A 13,149-nucleotide genomic window follows, 5' to 3' on the forward strand; every position below is an offset into this window, starting at 1 on the left:
TAGATAATTGAACTAAATTAATTTATAGATAAATGAATTAAATTAATGCCATGTAATAATAAATTAATGCCGGTTAACAAAATGAGCGGAAAAAGGGGGATTGTCGTTGTCGGTAGGAATAGTGATGATAAGAGACGGGGTAATTAGGTATGAATGTGTATGTGGCATTTGGGTTATGGGGTTGAAGTGGGCTTCAAATGTCTGCGGGGCTTTTTTTATCCTACGTGGCATTGTCTACGTGGACTTAATTGAACATTTTAAGGTAGCATTTTAATAGTATTTATAGATATTACTAGGATTATTAATATTATAATTAATATTACCTTTACTTATTTTATTATTCTCCTTATTAATATTATTATTAAATCCCGAAATAATTCCCGACTACTACTCGTACTAAGCCATTAAAATCTAACCCTACAATTATAGCACACGGCCCAAGGCCCTATTATTAGCTAAGCCCAATTACCGACTTGCTTATTTATTTTATGATTTAATTAACGTCTTATCTGCAACTATTATTAGAAATGCCATTAATTAACTATTTGAATTACATAAATTATTCATACAAAATATTATCAAAATACGGGGTATTACAGTCTTCCCCCCTTAAAATGAACTTCGTCCCGAAGTTCGCCCACAACTACTACCACAACACTCACCACAACACTCATAGACATTCTCATAACTAAGCATCATCCAACACAGTTATCATATTACGATTATCAATCATGCCAATCTTATCACAAGGTGTCACAACAATAACTCAAAACATTCGTAGTATTACATTCCTTCCCCCTAAAAATAAACTTCTTCCCCGAAGTTTGAAATAACAAACAATAGGAACAACCAAATCCTTGTTGAAATGCCACAAAATCAAGAACGCACACCGTAACACAAGTCAACTATTATTTCAAACACAACTCCAAGTAATGATTCAATGAATAACAAAATCTTTGATTTTCTTCCAAATAGCAAACCACATCATATAGGATATTCGAACTAAACTTTACTTAAACTTAAACTTCTTACTTTAGCTATCGACGAATACATTGCAAGAGTAAATAATAATCTCTAACAAAATACGCATAATTGTTTAGTTAATCTTGTCTTAATAATGACATCTAACTACAACATGGATGTAATTAATGTGAACATGTATATATGGTTTAGAGAACACATTCCGCATATCACTAGACATGATAATCTACTTCACATAATTTACAACATCAAATTATCAACGTGCAAAAGATAAGAAACAAAAACTTATACTTTTCAAGGCTAGGAAAATATGTTATAACTTCTAAAAATCAAAAATAAATAATAACTTAATTACTCCCGGAGAACTTATACTTTTCAGAAAATACAGAGAGTTAGTAAATTATGAGAAAAAGAATCAAGTCAAAAACTCATAAGGTTAATTTATAATACATTTTACAATTTATTTGGTCAAAACAGAAATTTCACAGCAACTTGTCAGAAACTTAGGTCAACTTGTAAAAATCACTATTAATTGTCAAAAATTTACCTTGCAACGTGGCTTATCAATTTAGAAACATATACGAATATTTTAAACAATGGAGTTGGAATTACACCAAATCGACAGGTAGTTTTTACATGTCAAATTTTACAAAAACATGGCGCGAAAACATCACTGTACAGGAATATTCTGACCACTGTCCACTAAAATATTTATTTTTCCTAACCCGTATATTATTTGAACATGAGACAGTGGCATATGAAATTTAACTCACAAGGATATCACACCTAAAAATCTCGAAAAAGAACTTTAAACAGACAGCAAATGACAGCCACAACAATCAAGGGTAAAAATCTTGTGAAATCAACCAAAATCACATTCTTCCCAATTCCACACAATAATTAATACCTCACATGCTTAATCATATTCACACCTTCCACATACATGCAAACATATTTCCTCATATCAACATACTTATAACAATGCTTACAATAAATCATATCACATCCCTTCACCGAAAAAGCAAAGTTACGTCCACATAATCGCAAGCATTAATGAAACAACATTCACACAAGGCAACAAAACTTTCAAAACAAAATAAGCAATGTTCCTTTTAAATTACCCCAACTCTCAAGGTTCCCGATTCGAAACTGAGAGGGCCATGGTACGAATTAAGGCGCGCTTCTTAACCGCACTAAGAGGGGCTCCTAACAGTTTCTACCCGGGGTTCATTTTATTTAGACACATCCTAAGTTCATTATTATTCATTAGTTAGGCCTGAGGATTGTATTGCTCTGATACCACTTTGTAACACCCCCATTTATTCGGGAGCCTTTAGATAGACATTCCCAAACAAATAAAACTGTTACCATCTCGGTTTCCCGAGGTAGTGAATAACAAAGTACAACAAACCAAAGTACTTTAAATTAAAACTTTAATGATTACATATGTTTTACAATTTTGATCAACTAAGACTTAATATAAAATAATACAACTCGCAGCGGAAATAATAAATAAGTGATATAACTATTATATGTGATCTAGACTTCATCTAAGGTTCCAAGTTGAGCTCTCATCCCAATGCTTCCAAGTCAGCTAATCTTTAGTACCTGTCAAATCTGCTCCCCATAAAACGGTTCACCGCAGGTGTTCACGAATACACTGTCAACCACGAGGTTGAGTAGGAAACTAAACAATGAATAAGAATAAAGCAACCCGCAATATCATTGATAAACAAATAGATTCCACAGTTACACACTACTACAATATTAATCTAAGAGAACGGTTAGAGACCGTTCTTAAAGGAGTTTTGGACCGTCCTGTGGCCAAGCGTTCTCTTTGATAAAAGAGAACGGTTAAAATAAAGTCAACCCGGTCTCTTTGTAACAACAATTAGAACGGTTGTGCTTCACAACCGTTCTCTTTGATACATCAAACAGAACGGTTAAATATGAGAACCGATCTCATTGATAAAACTTCTCTCCTGTTTGTTAATTTCAAAGAGAACAGGTTTTACAAGGAACCGTTCTCTTTGATTCTCGCATTTTTAAAAAAAAAAAAATTCTGTTTTTATCGTAACCCCTACACGATTGAATCGTATAGCTCATATGACTTAAACCTGCATTACAATTCAGAAACTCCAGCATGTTTTACGCAACAAAGTTCTTCAGATTTAATTTTAATTCATAAAGAGAAATCCTTGAAAAATATACAAACATGCTATGATATTTTTATGAGACTAAAGGATATAAATATCAAAATACGTAAAACATAGATAAAAATCCTTCAATCGTCATCACTTAGTCGCATCTAAGTGCAAAAATAATGAACATCAAGAAACTCTAATAATCGTCTTCATCCACCATTACTTCTGGGCTTAAAATTGAGTGTGAATTCGGCCCAAATATTCCGCACCTCGTCAATTTGCTCAACCGTATATGTCTTTGGGGCATTAAGCATGAACTATATAAATAAGACACCCAAGTAGTTAATACACTATATATGACGAGTAAAGTAAAACAACTACTAAGATGGAAATGAGACAAAGAAAGAAATGAAAATGATTGAAATGAATAGGTGGTTGAAATGAGCGGGTGCTGACATTGGATAGATTAGCTAAAATGGGAATTACCACTCAAACATTGTGTTTTCTATATGGAATGTATAATGAGGATCATAATCATCTATTTGTAATGTGCCAGTATACCAAGCAATGTTATGAGAAGCTGTGTATTGGCTCAATATCAGTATACGTGGGAATATATCTATTGAGGGTATGCTTAAGCGAAGGAAATGTTCGTGTTTAGGGTGAAGTTGATGGAATGCAATATGGGGACAATCAGGCATGGGGGTATTCTATGGTGCAGGCTCTGCTTATATATTACTTACATTTCCAATAAAAAAAATGATTGAAATGAATAATATAAAAAAAACTTACATTTGGGGTAATATTAATATATCTTCCTTTGATAAGCTCCAACATGTATCAGAACTTTACTAAATTGGCTGAAGCACCTTCATTTCTTAGATTTGTCAAAAAACCGTTTGAATGATACTTAACGGTATAACCACCAGTCAATTCTTTCACCATCCCTGTCAAAATAAAACTCCGTTTAAGCCGTCAGATTTAAAGGAGAAGACATCGTCTAAGTTAAGATATGAAAAATGCTCACCACTCAACATCTGTCACTTACTCCCTCCCTGCCTCTTGGGCTTGTTACCATTTCTTCCCTGGCTCATGGGATTTTTGAGTGTAGTTATTTGTCTGAATTCGGGTTTGACATGGCCAAAAGCGACCCTTATGACAAGGATATTAATCCTAATGGGATAATGCAGCTTGGTGTGGCAGATAATTTGCTACATTAGATTCTAGATTATAGTCTGACATTAGATTTTATCATAGTGATAAAAAGGGAAAAGACACTATTTTTTCTCAAAAGTTGAAAGATTACAACAGCAAGAACTTGAGGTGTTACAGTAACTTCTTGGCCAATTATTTAAAACACAAATCCTTACAGTTGTATAAAATTTCAGAATAGATAATGTTAAAATCCCCTAATACATAGTGAATACCACAAAATTAGAGCTATGCATAGGGATACTTACAGTGCGAATTGCTTCCAGTAAAGCCGTAAAATTAACAATAACACCGTTAACTCCCGCATTGTTCACCTGCAAAGCCCAAAGAGTTATTCTGATGAATTTGATCGTATCTAAATCTAGTGACCAAAGAAAAAGAAAACATTTAAGATGATGAGTACCAAGATATCAAGCTTGCCAAAATTAGCCTTGATGGAATCGGTTAGAGCAGCAAAACTAGGTGGGTCAGTAACATCAAGCTCATGATATTAAATATTTTCGGAATTAACTCCTGAATTCTTGAGCTGCTCGATGGCTTCTAAACCTCTCTTTTGATCCCTGGAAGTCAGCAGTACGACCACCCCTTGTGAAGCAAGTCGTCTGCTTATTTCTGGGCCTAGTCCTTTGTTTGATCTTGTCACGACCGCATACCTAATACACAAAAAACACAGTAAGACTGCTTTGTTGGCTGAAGTGATTCAAACATGATAGTTGGAGGGAAAAGAGGATAACAAACCTTTTGTGTGTAAGAAATGAAGGTGCTTCAGCCATTTTATTTATTTTGCAGCAGGAAGTTAACTGAGCACAGAGCAATGATACCTGAAATAAGTATGAAATTTAACTACTTGTGATTATTGCGCAGGGGAAATTGTTCCTGATATATCAATATCTGTCTGACAGTCTGAGCATGGACTTTCATGAGTCTTAGCATCTTAATGAGCATCACAGCAAGATCCTCATTCTAACTCGCTAAATCATCAGTTAGGTCTAAATATAGCAGCAAGATCCTTGTTAATGTTTTTCTGTTTCCGAAAACTCAAGATCCTCATTTAATGAAACATCAAAAGATTACCTTCATAGCCAGTTCTTCAAAGCACTGCTCAACATTTTCTCGATTTTTAGCGCTACACTCTGTAAATAGACTCCCCAGCTGCTCAGCAAGAGCCATACCTTCTTCCCTACTTACACCTCTTTCAGAATCCTGAAACCAAAGTCAAGTTAGTACTTCATTAGCTAGAACTACTGAACACACCAATAGACAACCCTGCAAGAAATTTGTGTTAGACTTAATAGTCGTAACTAATGATTTAGTGAGTTAGAATGGTGGACAGGGTCCTGAGAGAAGTTAACTATATCTCTTGTTTAAATGTTTCAGTGCTTCCTTTTATACAAGCCAAAAAAATTAAGAACATTCAAAACCCCTCTCTGAATCACAAAAGAACATAAGGCCTTATTTGTATTTCAGTTTGGGGTAATATTACCCCAATTTTACTTTTTTTTTCTCCCTGGATGAGCAAATTGCTTAAACCCTTTGTCCCAACCACCAAACCTTCATCTTCCCCATATTCTCGTAACCATCATCTCCCCCAAACCCAATACCCAAACACAAATCCAGTAAACCCTTTGTCACCATCAACCTAACCATATCCCTACCCCCAAATCATCAATTACTAAGAATTAAGTGAACCGTTTACTAAAATCGCTACCCTAACATCACCAAATACTAACCCTAACATCACCACAAATTGAATTAATTATACATGGGGTTCATGTTTAAGTCATGGATATTGTCTTAAAGTAGCAATTTAATGAATTAAGTGAAAAATATAGTGTCGATTGTAGTATTATCTTAAAGCTAACATTAAAAAGTAGCAAAAAATGGTCTTACCAACAGCAAGAACGATCGGCAACGAGAAAGGCGAGCGACCAGGGACAACCAGGTGGTGGCCGGAGTACGAGGGATGACGGAGAACAAGGGTGAGACCGTGCTAGATAGGGCAAATGCGATGATTGTCGGTGTTTGAAAGAAAGCAATGGAAGTGTAGAGGCCGGGTAAGTAATTAGGGATTTACAAATAGAACGGTGGTTAAAAGGGACCGTGCTCTTTGTAATTTCAAGGAGAACGGTTCTAGCTATTGACCGGTCTCTATGTTATTTTAAGACGGTTGGTCAAATCTAACCGTTCTCTTTGTTAATGTACGAGAACGGTTCAAAGAAACAACCGTTCTCTTTTGAAGTCATATATGCGCGCTATATCTAAAAATAAGAAACACACCGGTTCCGCTATCAACCGTTCTTTAAGTGGCGTTCTCGTAGCCTTAAATTGTAGTAGTGACATTTCGTCCACTTCACCCCACGACACACAACCACTTCTAGACACACAGTCATACTCCACTTCTAGACACACAGTCATACTCCAGGACACACAGCCCAATGGACACACAGTCCCGCCTCAGACACACAGTCTGGTTCCACACAAAACTCATCTCCAACAACAATCGATAATAATGACAATCTCAGTAATATAACCAAACCAACATGATATAGAATAATGGCATAAGACAAAAAATCCAGCAAGATAATAATATCGTTGTAAACAGTTAAACATATCCTTCACCAATCCACCACCTCATACATTTAATCCATCTTTAGAAATAACAGAAATAAGACAAGATTGAGTAGTTTCCTACCTGATAGCAAATCTTCAAGTCACACAAGCAATCAAATCGATCCTTTACAAATCTGATAGGTCCATTTTATATATATTTTGACCCCCTATTTTAGCTCTATTTTACATGTCATTTGCACTAATGTTAGTGTTTGCGAGCTAATTCCGTGTTCTAGTTGTGTTTGCTTGTTTCCATTGTGTTTTGTAGGAAATTAAACTTTTAGTAGCTTTTTCCCGTCAAAGTAACTAGTACAAGAGTTCACGAGGCTAATAAGAGCAAGTATTGATCATACAAAGGTGTTTCGGGAAGCATAGGGGCATTTTGGGAAGAAATTTGGAAGCCCGAACAAGAAGAAACCAATATTAGTTGGTGGATATGTAAAGAAATGAAATACAAGTAAAAGCCCAAGCCATATGCAAGCATTGGATGCCAAATGATGCTTAGGATGCCATAGACGGACGCATTAAGAAACAGGCATCGGATTCCGCATCAAAAATAAGTGCAAAGTTAAGACGAATTTAAGAGAAAAATGAGAAAAGTTACGGCCCCGATAGGGGTTGGTATCCCCGATCGGGGTTACCCCCCTGTAGCTTATTTCCGTTACTCCCTTCACTCCTATAAATAGAAGCTTTGGTCGACACTTCATAGACACTTCTTACACACCTTCTACACTACTTTTATACTCTCATTTTAGTTCTTAGTTTAGTTTAGATTAGGTTTCCCTTTATCATTTCGTTTATGTTATATACAATTTCCTTAAGCATTTCAATTTATATTACAAGTTCATTTACAATTTCCATTTCAAGTATTTGTTCTTCTACATTCAAGTTCTATTTCCATTGTCAAGGTAATTTCATTTCTAGTATTATTTTGTTATTTCTTAGTATGTTTATCTTTATCATTTCGTATGTCATTACATTAGTTTTCATTATGCATAAGTAATTCAATTGTCTAGGGAATAAGGGAAACCATGCATAAGTAGTTCTTGCAATTGTTGAACAAGGGTCTTATAATATTGTCTAATTGTTTCTATCACATATTTGCATCGTCACGTTTAATCTTTGTTTAAAGGCCTTATTCATTGATTAAGTTTGTTAATTCGTTCTATAAGTCGAGAGGCACGGAATCGGATTAGACTAAGCATGTGTAGTAGGACGACCTAGTCATAAACGAGAGTTTCTCTAGGACTCGGTCTATGGTTGACACTAATATCGTGAGGTGGGTGTCTTTAAGCCTAAATAATTGACAATGTTATTATTTCCGAGTTTAACATGAATATATATTTACATTCGCATGTGTAACCCGACTCCCCTAGAATCCTTTAATCATATATTGTTTTATCACTTTATTTGCTAATCATCAAACCAAACCAAACGTAATCCACCTTGATAAAATTCATTCAATAACAACAAATTAACAACTCTCGTCTCTCTGTGGATTCGACCCCTACGTACTACATTAATTTGTGTCTAGGGTGTTTACTTTTGCATAGGTGTGCGATAGCCTATCAAAATCCATAACCTACATAACATAATTATGTACAATTACAACATAACCAACAAAATAATCATGCACTTATCCTAAGTCAATCACATCCTAATCCTTTTGACAACTTCAATGTTAAATCTCTAATTCTACCGTTTTACAGTACAGTTCAGTCTCGCTATAAAATTCATAATTAATTCACTAAAAATCCAAACGATGCAAGACCAATGGGGTTTGAACCCTAAGACACATATATACAGTTCTTGTGAAATAGACTTTCTTCAAATTCTGGACTTATCAGGGTTTTCTTGAAGGAATAATAAATACTAACGAATTCCGTCGCATAAAAAGTATTAACCTCTAAAATATGTTTAACAAATCCTTTTCAAGTGAAACAAAAGCCTAACATCATCTAGACTCTCCAATTTTAATGTATGAAAAAGACCTAACTCAATTTCAATTTATAAATTAGGTTTACAAAATAAACTTTAGACTTATAGTTCATTCGCGGATTCTCAGTCGACACGTTCATAAAGAATTTATTCTGGAAAATCTACACGTTCAATTGCTACGATATTTTACAGGCATCAACTAGGCTTGAAAATAACCTAAGTCTATTCTTTACGTTTTCGAAGACAACGACTTTAGTATGGTCTGATACTTCGTTTAAGACAACTTACAAATTTACAGAATTGTTGTAACTTTATTCTTTAACAAAATTGTCACAAACTTAACTATAGATGATTATATTTAATCTAGACATGATTAGGTGATGAAATAAAACTTAAAACATGTTTATAAGGATTAAAGATTAAAACTTTGAAAGATTATAGATGAACTTACAAAATAAAAGATTCAATCTAATGGAAGCAGATGCTAAAATCTCCAAATTGATTACTACCAAATTCCCTTTTCCCTTTTTATCTTCCTTCTTATTCTCCCTATCCCTCCCCAACTTTTATGTGATGTTGTAAAAGTGAATAAGTGATTTATGAATATACTACCATGATATATATAGTAATAAGGTAGTATTATTTTAGGAAAGTTTCTCTCTTTATTATTATTATTATTATTATATTATTATTATTATTATTATTACAACTACTACAACTATTATTACTATTACATATTATATTTTAGTCTTTTCATAACTAGGATAACCATATACTCCCTTTACTAATTTATTACTAATATTACTAGGATTATTAATATTATAATTAATATTACCTTTACTTATTTTATTATTCTCCTTATTAATATTATTATTAAATCCCGAAATAATTCCTGACTACTACTCGTACTAAGCCATTAAAATTTATCCCTACAATTATAGAACACGGCCCAAGGCCCTATTATTAGCTAAGCCCAATTACCGACTTGCTTACTTATTTTATTATTTAATTAACGTCTTATCTGCAACTATTATTAGAAATGCCATTAATTAACTATTTGAATTACATAAATTATTCATACAAAATATTATCAAAATACGGGGTATTACAAATGAAGGTCGGCTTGATTTCAAAATATGTCGCACCGATTTGGGTAGTGACAATACCCCTTGGAAGCGTAGCTTTGGTGGGCTTAAAATGATCGGATAAACGAACCATCTTCTTTGTTGTTCGTTGGGAACAAGAAGCTTCCTCCTCAAGAACATGGAGATCTTCGATGTAAGATTTTCGAATACTTTCAAAATCCGCAAGAAACGCGGCTTCGGAAATTTCCTTGAGGAAACGTAACCGTCTACGCAAGGTTTTCTCGGGTTCGGGATCAACGGGAAGTAGTTCACCGATTCGAGAGGACCTGGGCATAAGATAACAACCTAGAGAAGATTGTTAGTAAAGGTCAAGGAACAAGTGTTCCCAAAGACAACGCAAAACATGATAGAATTCAACTAATCACAAGCAATGAAACCGTGCTCCCTGGCAACGGCGCCAAAATTTGATAGGCTTATCGTGTACCTAGCAAAGATAATTACCCTAAGCTTAGCTAACAAACAAGTGAATGTAGTTAGGGAAGGATGGGTCGATCTCAGGGAGACGGTGGATGCAATATGACAAGTTATGGGTAGAATTCTATCAAGGTCGATCACGATTTGATTTGGTTTGGTTTAATTAAAATAAAAGCAATAATGAAAAATAAATTGTAAACAAAGTTGAATAAGGATCTAGGGGGAATGCGGTCACACATATAGATTAGCATAAATCCATGTCAAATTAAAAGAACATAAAATCGGTTGTTGTTTAGGTTTTAAGTAATTTCCACTTGGCCTATTACAAACTATAGAACGATTACTAACGACTCTCGCACAAATTAGATTGAACTATTATATCATGCTTTGTCTGAATCTAATCCCGACTTTCGCTCTTAGGAAAAGAATAACAATTTAACCAAAGATTGTGATCAAGAACCAAAGGCTAACAAAAAGAACAAGCATGTATATAAACAATAATTTAAAAATATAGTTCTCTAATTCAACATGTGTAAATGGCTAATCAAACATGGCTTTCCCTCCCCTAGATTAAGAAACTACTCACACATAATTACGGGTAAACTAACAACGGTTAAACAATAGAACTTAAGCATAATAACAATATGGAAATGGAAATTGAAATGGTAAATAAACTAGAGAAACAGAGAATACCAATTTATAGGAGATAGAACAAGAACTTGAAAAATAAGAACAAAATAAACCCGTAAACTCACTTGAATAAAGCTTGAACGATTATTGAAAATGATTACAAATTAGGATTATAAAACTAGAGGTTTTAGGAAAAACAGAAAGATAAATTATTTTATACCTACAATGACGGAAAACCTAGGATTATATAAGATAAAGGGGAGTAGATGAAGAGCTTTTACGTTGGAACAAGCCACCCCGGGTGCCCGGGGTCAGCCACCCCGATCGGGGTCATAACGATTTTCCTATTCTTCATCAAATTCCTTTTTATAATCCAAATAAATATCACCTCGTGAGGCCGAGGTCACTCACCCTGACAGGGGTCGTAGCTATTTCATTTTGGTGCTTATTTCTTCACAAATGCCTAGTGAGTTGACCCCAAGAGGTAGGGGTCAAGACTCGGGGTTGTGTGAAATCCTCCTTTCTTCACTAGAACTCCATTTCTTTATTCATGTAGCAACCAAATCTCACTCTTTTTTCCTCGGGTAGCATGAATCTTCCCAAAACGCCTTTCCATGGCCTAGACTCGCTTCAAGCAACCTCGTGATACTCGGTGAATGCAAAATTAATAAGCCGGAAAAACCAGTCAAATGCTCCATTTCCTACAAAGATACAATAAAACATGCAAAGCACCTAGAACACGGAATTAGCTCATAAAATCACTTTGTAAATTGCAAATGTAAATTAAAAACGAGCTAAAAGAGGGATAAAAATCATATAAAAATACGACACATCAAAAAGTAAGGTCCTAAACTCCTAATTATGTTTTCCGTCCAACGGAAATATGATTTTTTTTAACGGCAATTACCATATGGTACATCTCGAAAAGTCGACATAAATTTTAGGTACCTTTGGACCAAAAAAAAAAGTTAGGTACCTTAGTGTCAAAGAGGCTTTTTTTGCTGGAAAGATAGAGTTTTACATATTGGAGACTAATTGCTAGGTATTCCCTAACAAAAAAACCCATAAGAATTAACTATGACGTTTAAAGACATCAAACCATGGGCGGATCTAGGGGCGGGTGGGCAAATACCCACCATGAACGCCTACAAATAAATACGCGAAAGTGGTAATTTGCCCCCTTAACTATGTTTAATGGTGAAATTAGGCCCCTCAAGTTTCAATTGTAGCAATTAAGCCCCTTAATTTAACAAAAAATGAAATTAAGCTCCGATTTTTAATAATCACTTAAAATTCAACAAAAATTCATTTTTATATTTATATTACACAACCAATAACAAATAAAAATTGCTAATTTCAATTTTAATAATTTATACAAAATTAATTATTCATCTAAACAATAATTTTACATTCATCTATAATAAACAAAATAAAAATATGATAAAAATTGATGAACTATTCTAACATTTATAATAAATTGTCTAACAATTGTAAAATTATCAACAATACTCGTTATTACAATTATAATATAAAATTATAAAAATTAAACTTTGTACTTGATTAATTCAATTATGAAATTCAGTTTGATGGAAATTCATGAAAAAGCATATAATGGGGCTTAATTTCACTTTCGGTCAAAGTTATGGGGTTTAATTGCTACAAATGAAACTTAAGGGGCCTAATTTCACCATTGACCAAAGTTAAGGGAGCAAATTATCACTTTCGCGTTTCTTAAAATTAAGAACAACCTTTTAGTTACAATAGAAGAACTTTTTATTTTAGGTTCTTATTGATAACCCCAAGAATAAGAATCACTATTACTATTGCTCTTATCACTCAACACCAATCCTATGTGATAACTTCTCAATTTTTATGATTATATTAGGACAATAAATTTTCAACCAGACATATTTAACTATTTGAAAAGTCAAATAATGACGACTTATATCGAGTGTTATTTTGTTATCCACTCTCAATTTCATTAATTCTGTTAAATTGTTATTAATTCAATGCAAGTAAAATCCATGTTGGTGTTTGGAATAATTAGAACACCGAAGAGGAAGCAACTAACAAGT

General features: G+C 33.9%; 1 protein-coding gene across 2 annotated transcripts; it reads right to left on the reverse strand.

The window, feature by feature from the left end:
• Nucleotides 1-3,228: 3,228 nt before the first annotated feature.
• LOC141614845 (salutaridine reductase-like) lies at nt 3,229-6,449 on the reverse strand. Of its 2 annotated transcripts, XM_074433569.1 has the most exons (8): nt 6,228-6,449; nt 5,412-5,540; nt 5,076-5,158; nt 4,741-4,990; nt 4,586-4,651; nt 4,153-4,210; nt 3,918-4,072; nt 3,229-3,442 (listed from the first exon to the last, which is right to left on the reverse strand). In XM_074433569.1, exons 2-4 carry the CDS (start codon nt 5,505-5,507, stop codon nt 4,828-4,830), a joined length of 342 nt encoding a protein of 113 aa, XP_074289670.1. In that variant the 5' UTR covers nt 5,508-5,540; nt 6,228-6,449; the 3' UTR covers nt 3,229-3,442; nt 3,918-4,072; nt 4,153-4,210; nt 4,586-4,651; nt 4,741-4,827. The 2 variants fall into 2 exon arrangements, with proteins under 2 accessions (XP_074289670.1, XP_074289668.1); XM_074433567.1 differs by lacking the exon at nt 4,153-4,210.
• Between the last annotated feature and the right edge of the window lie 6,700 nt (nt 6,450-13,149).

The sequence above is a fragment of the Silene latifolia genome, chromosome 11 (assembly GCF_048544455.1).
Source record: "Silene latifolia isolate original U9 population chromosome 11, ASM4854445v1, whole genome shotgun sequence".
NCBI lineage: Eukaryota > Viridiplantae > Streptophyta > Magnoliopsida > Caryophyllales > Caryophyllaceae > Silene > Silene latifolia.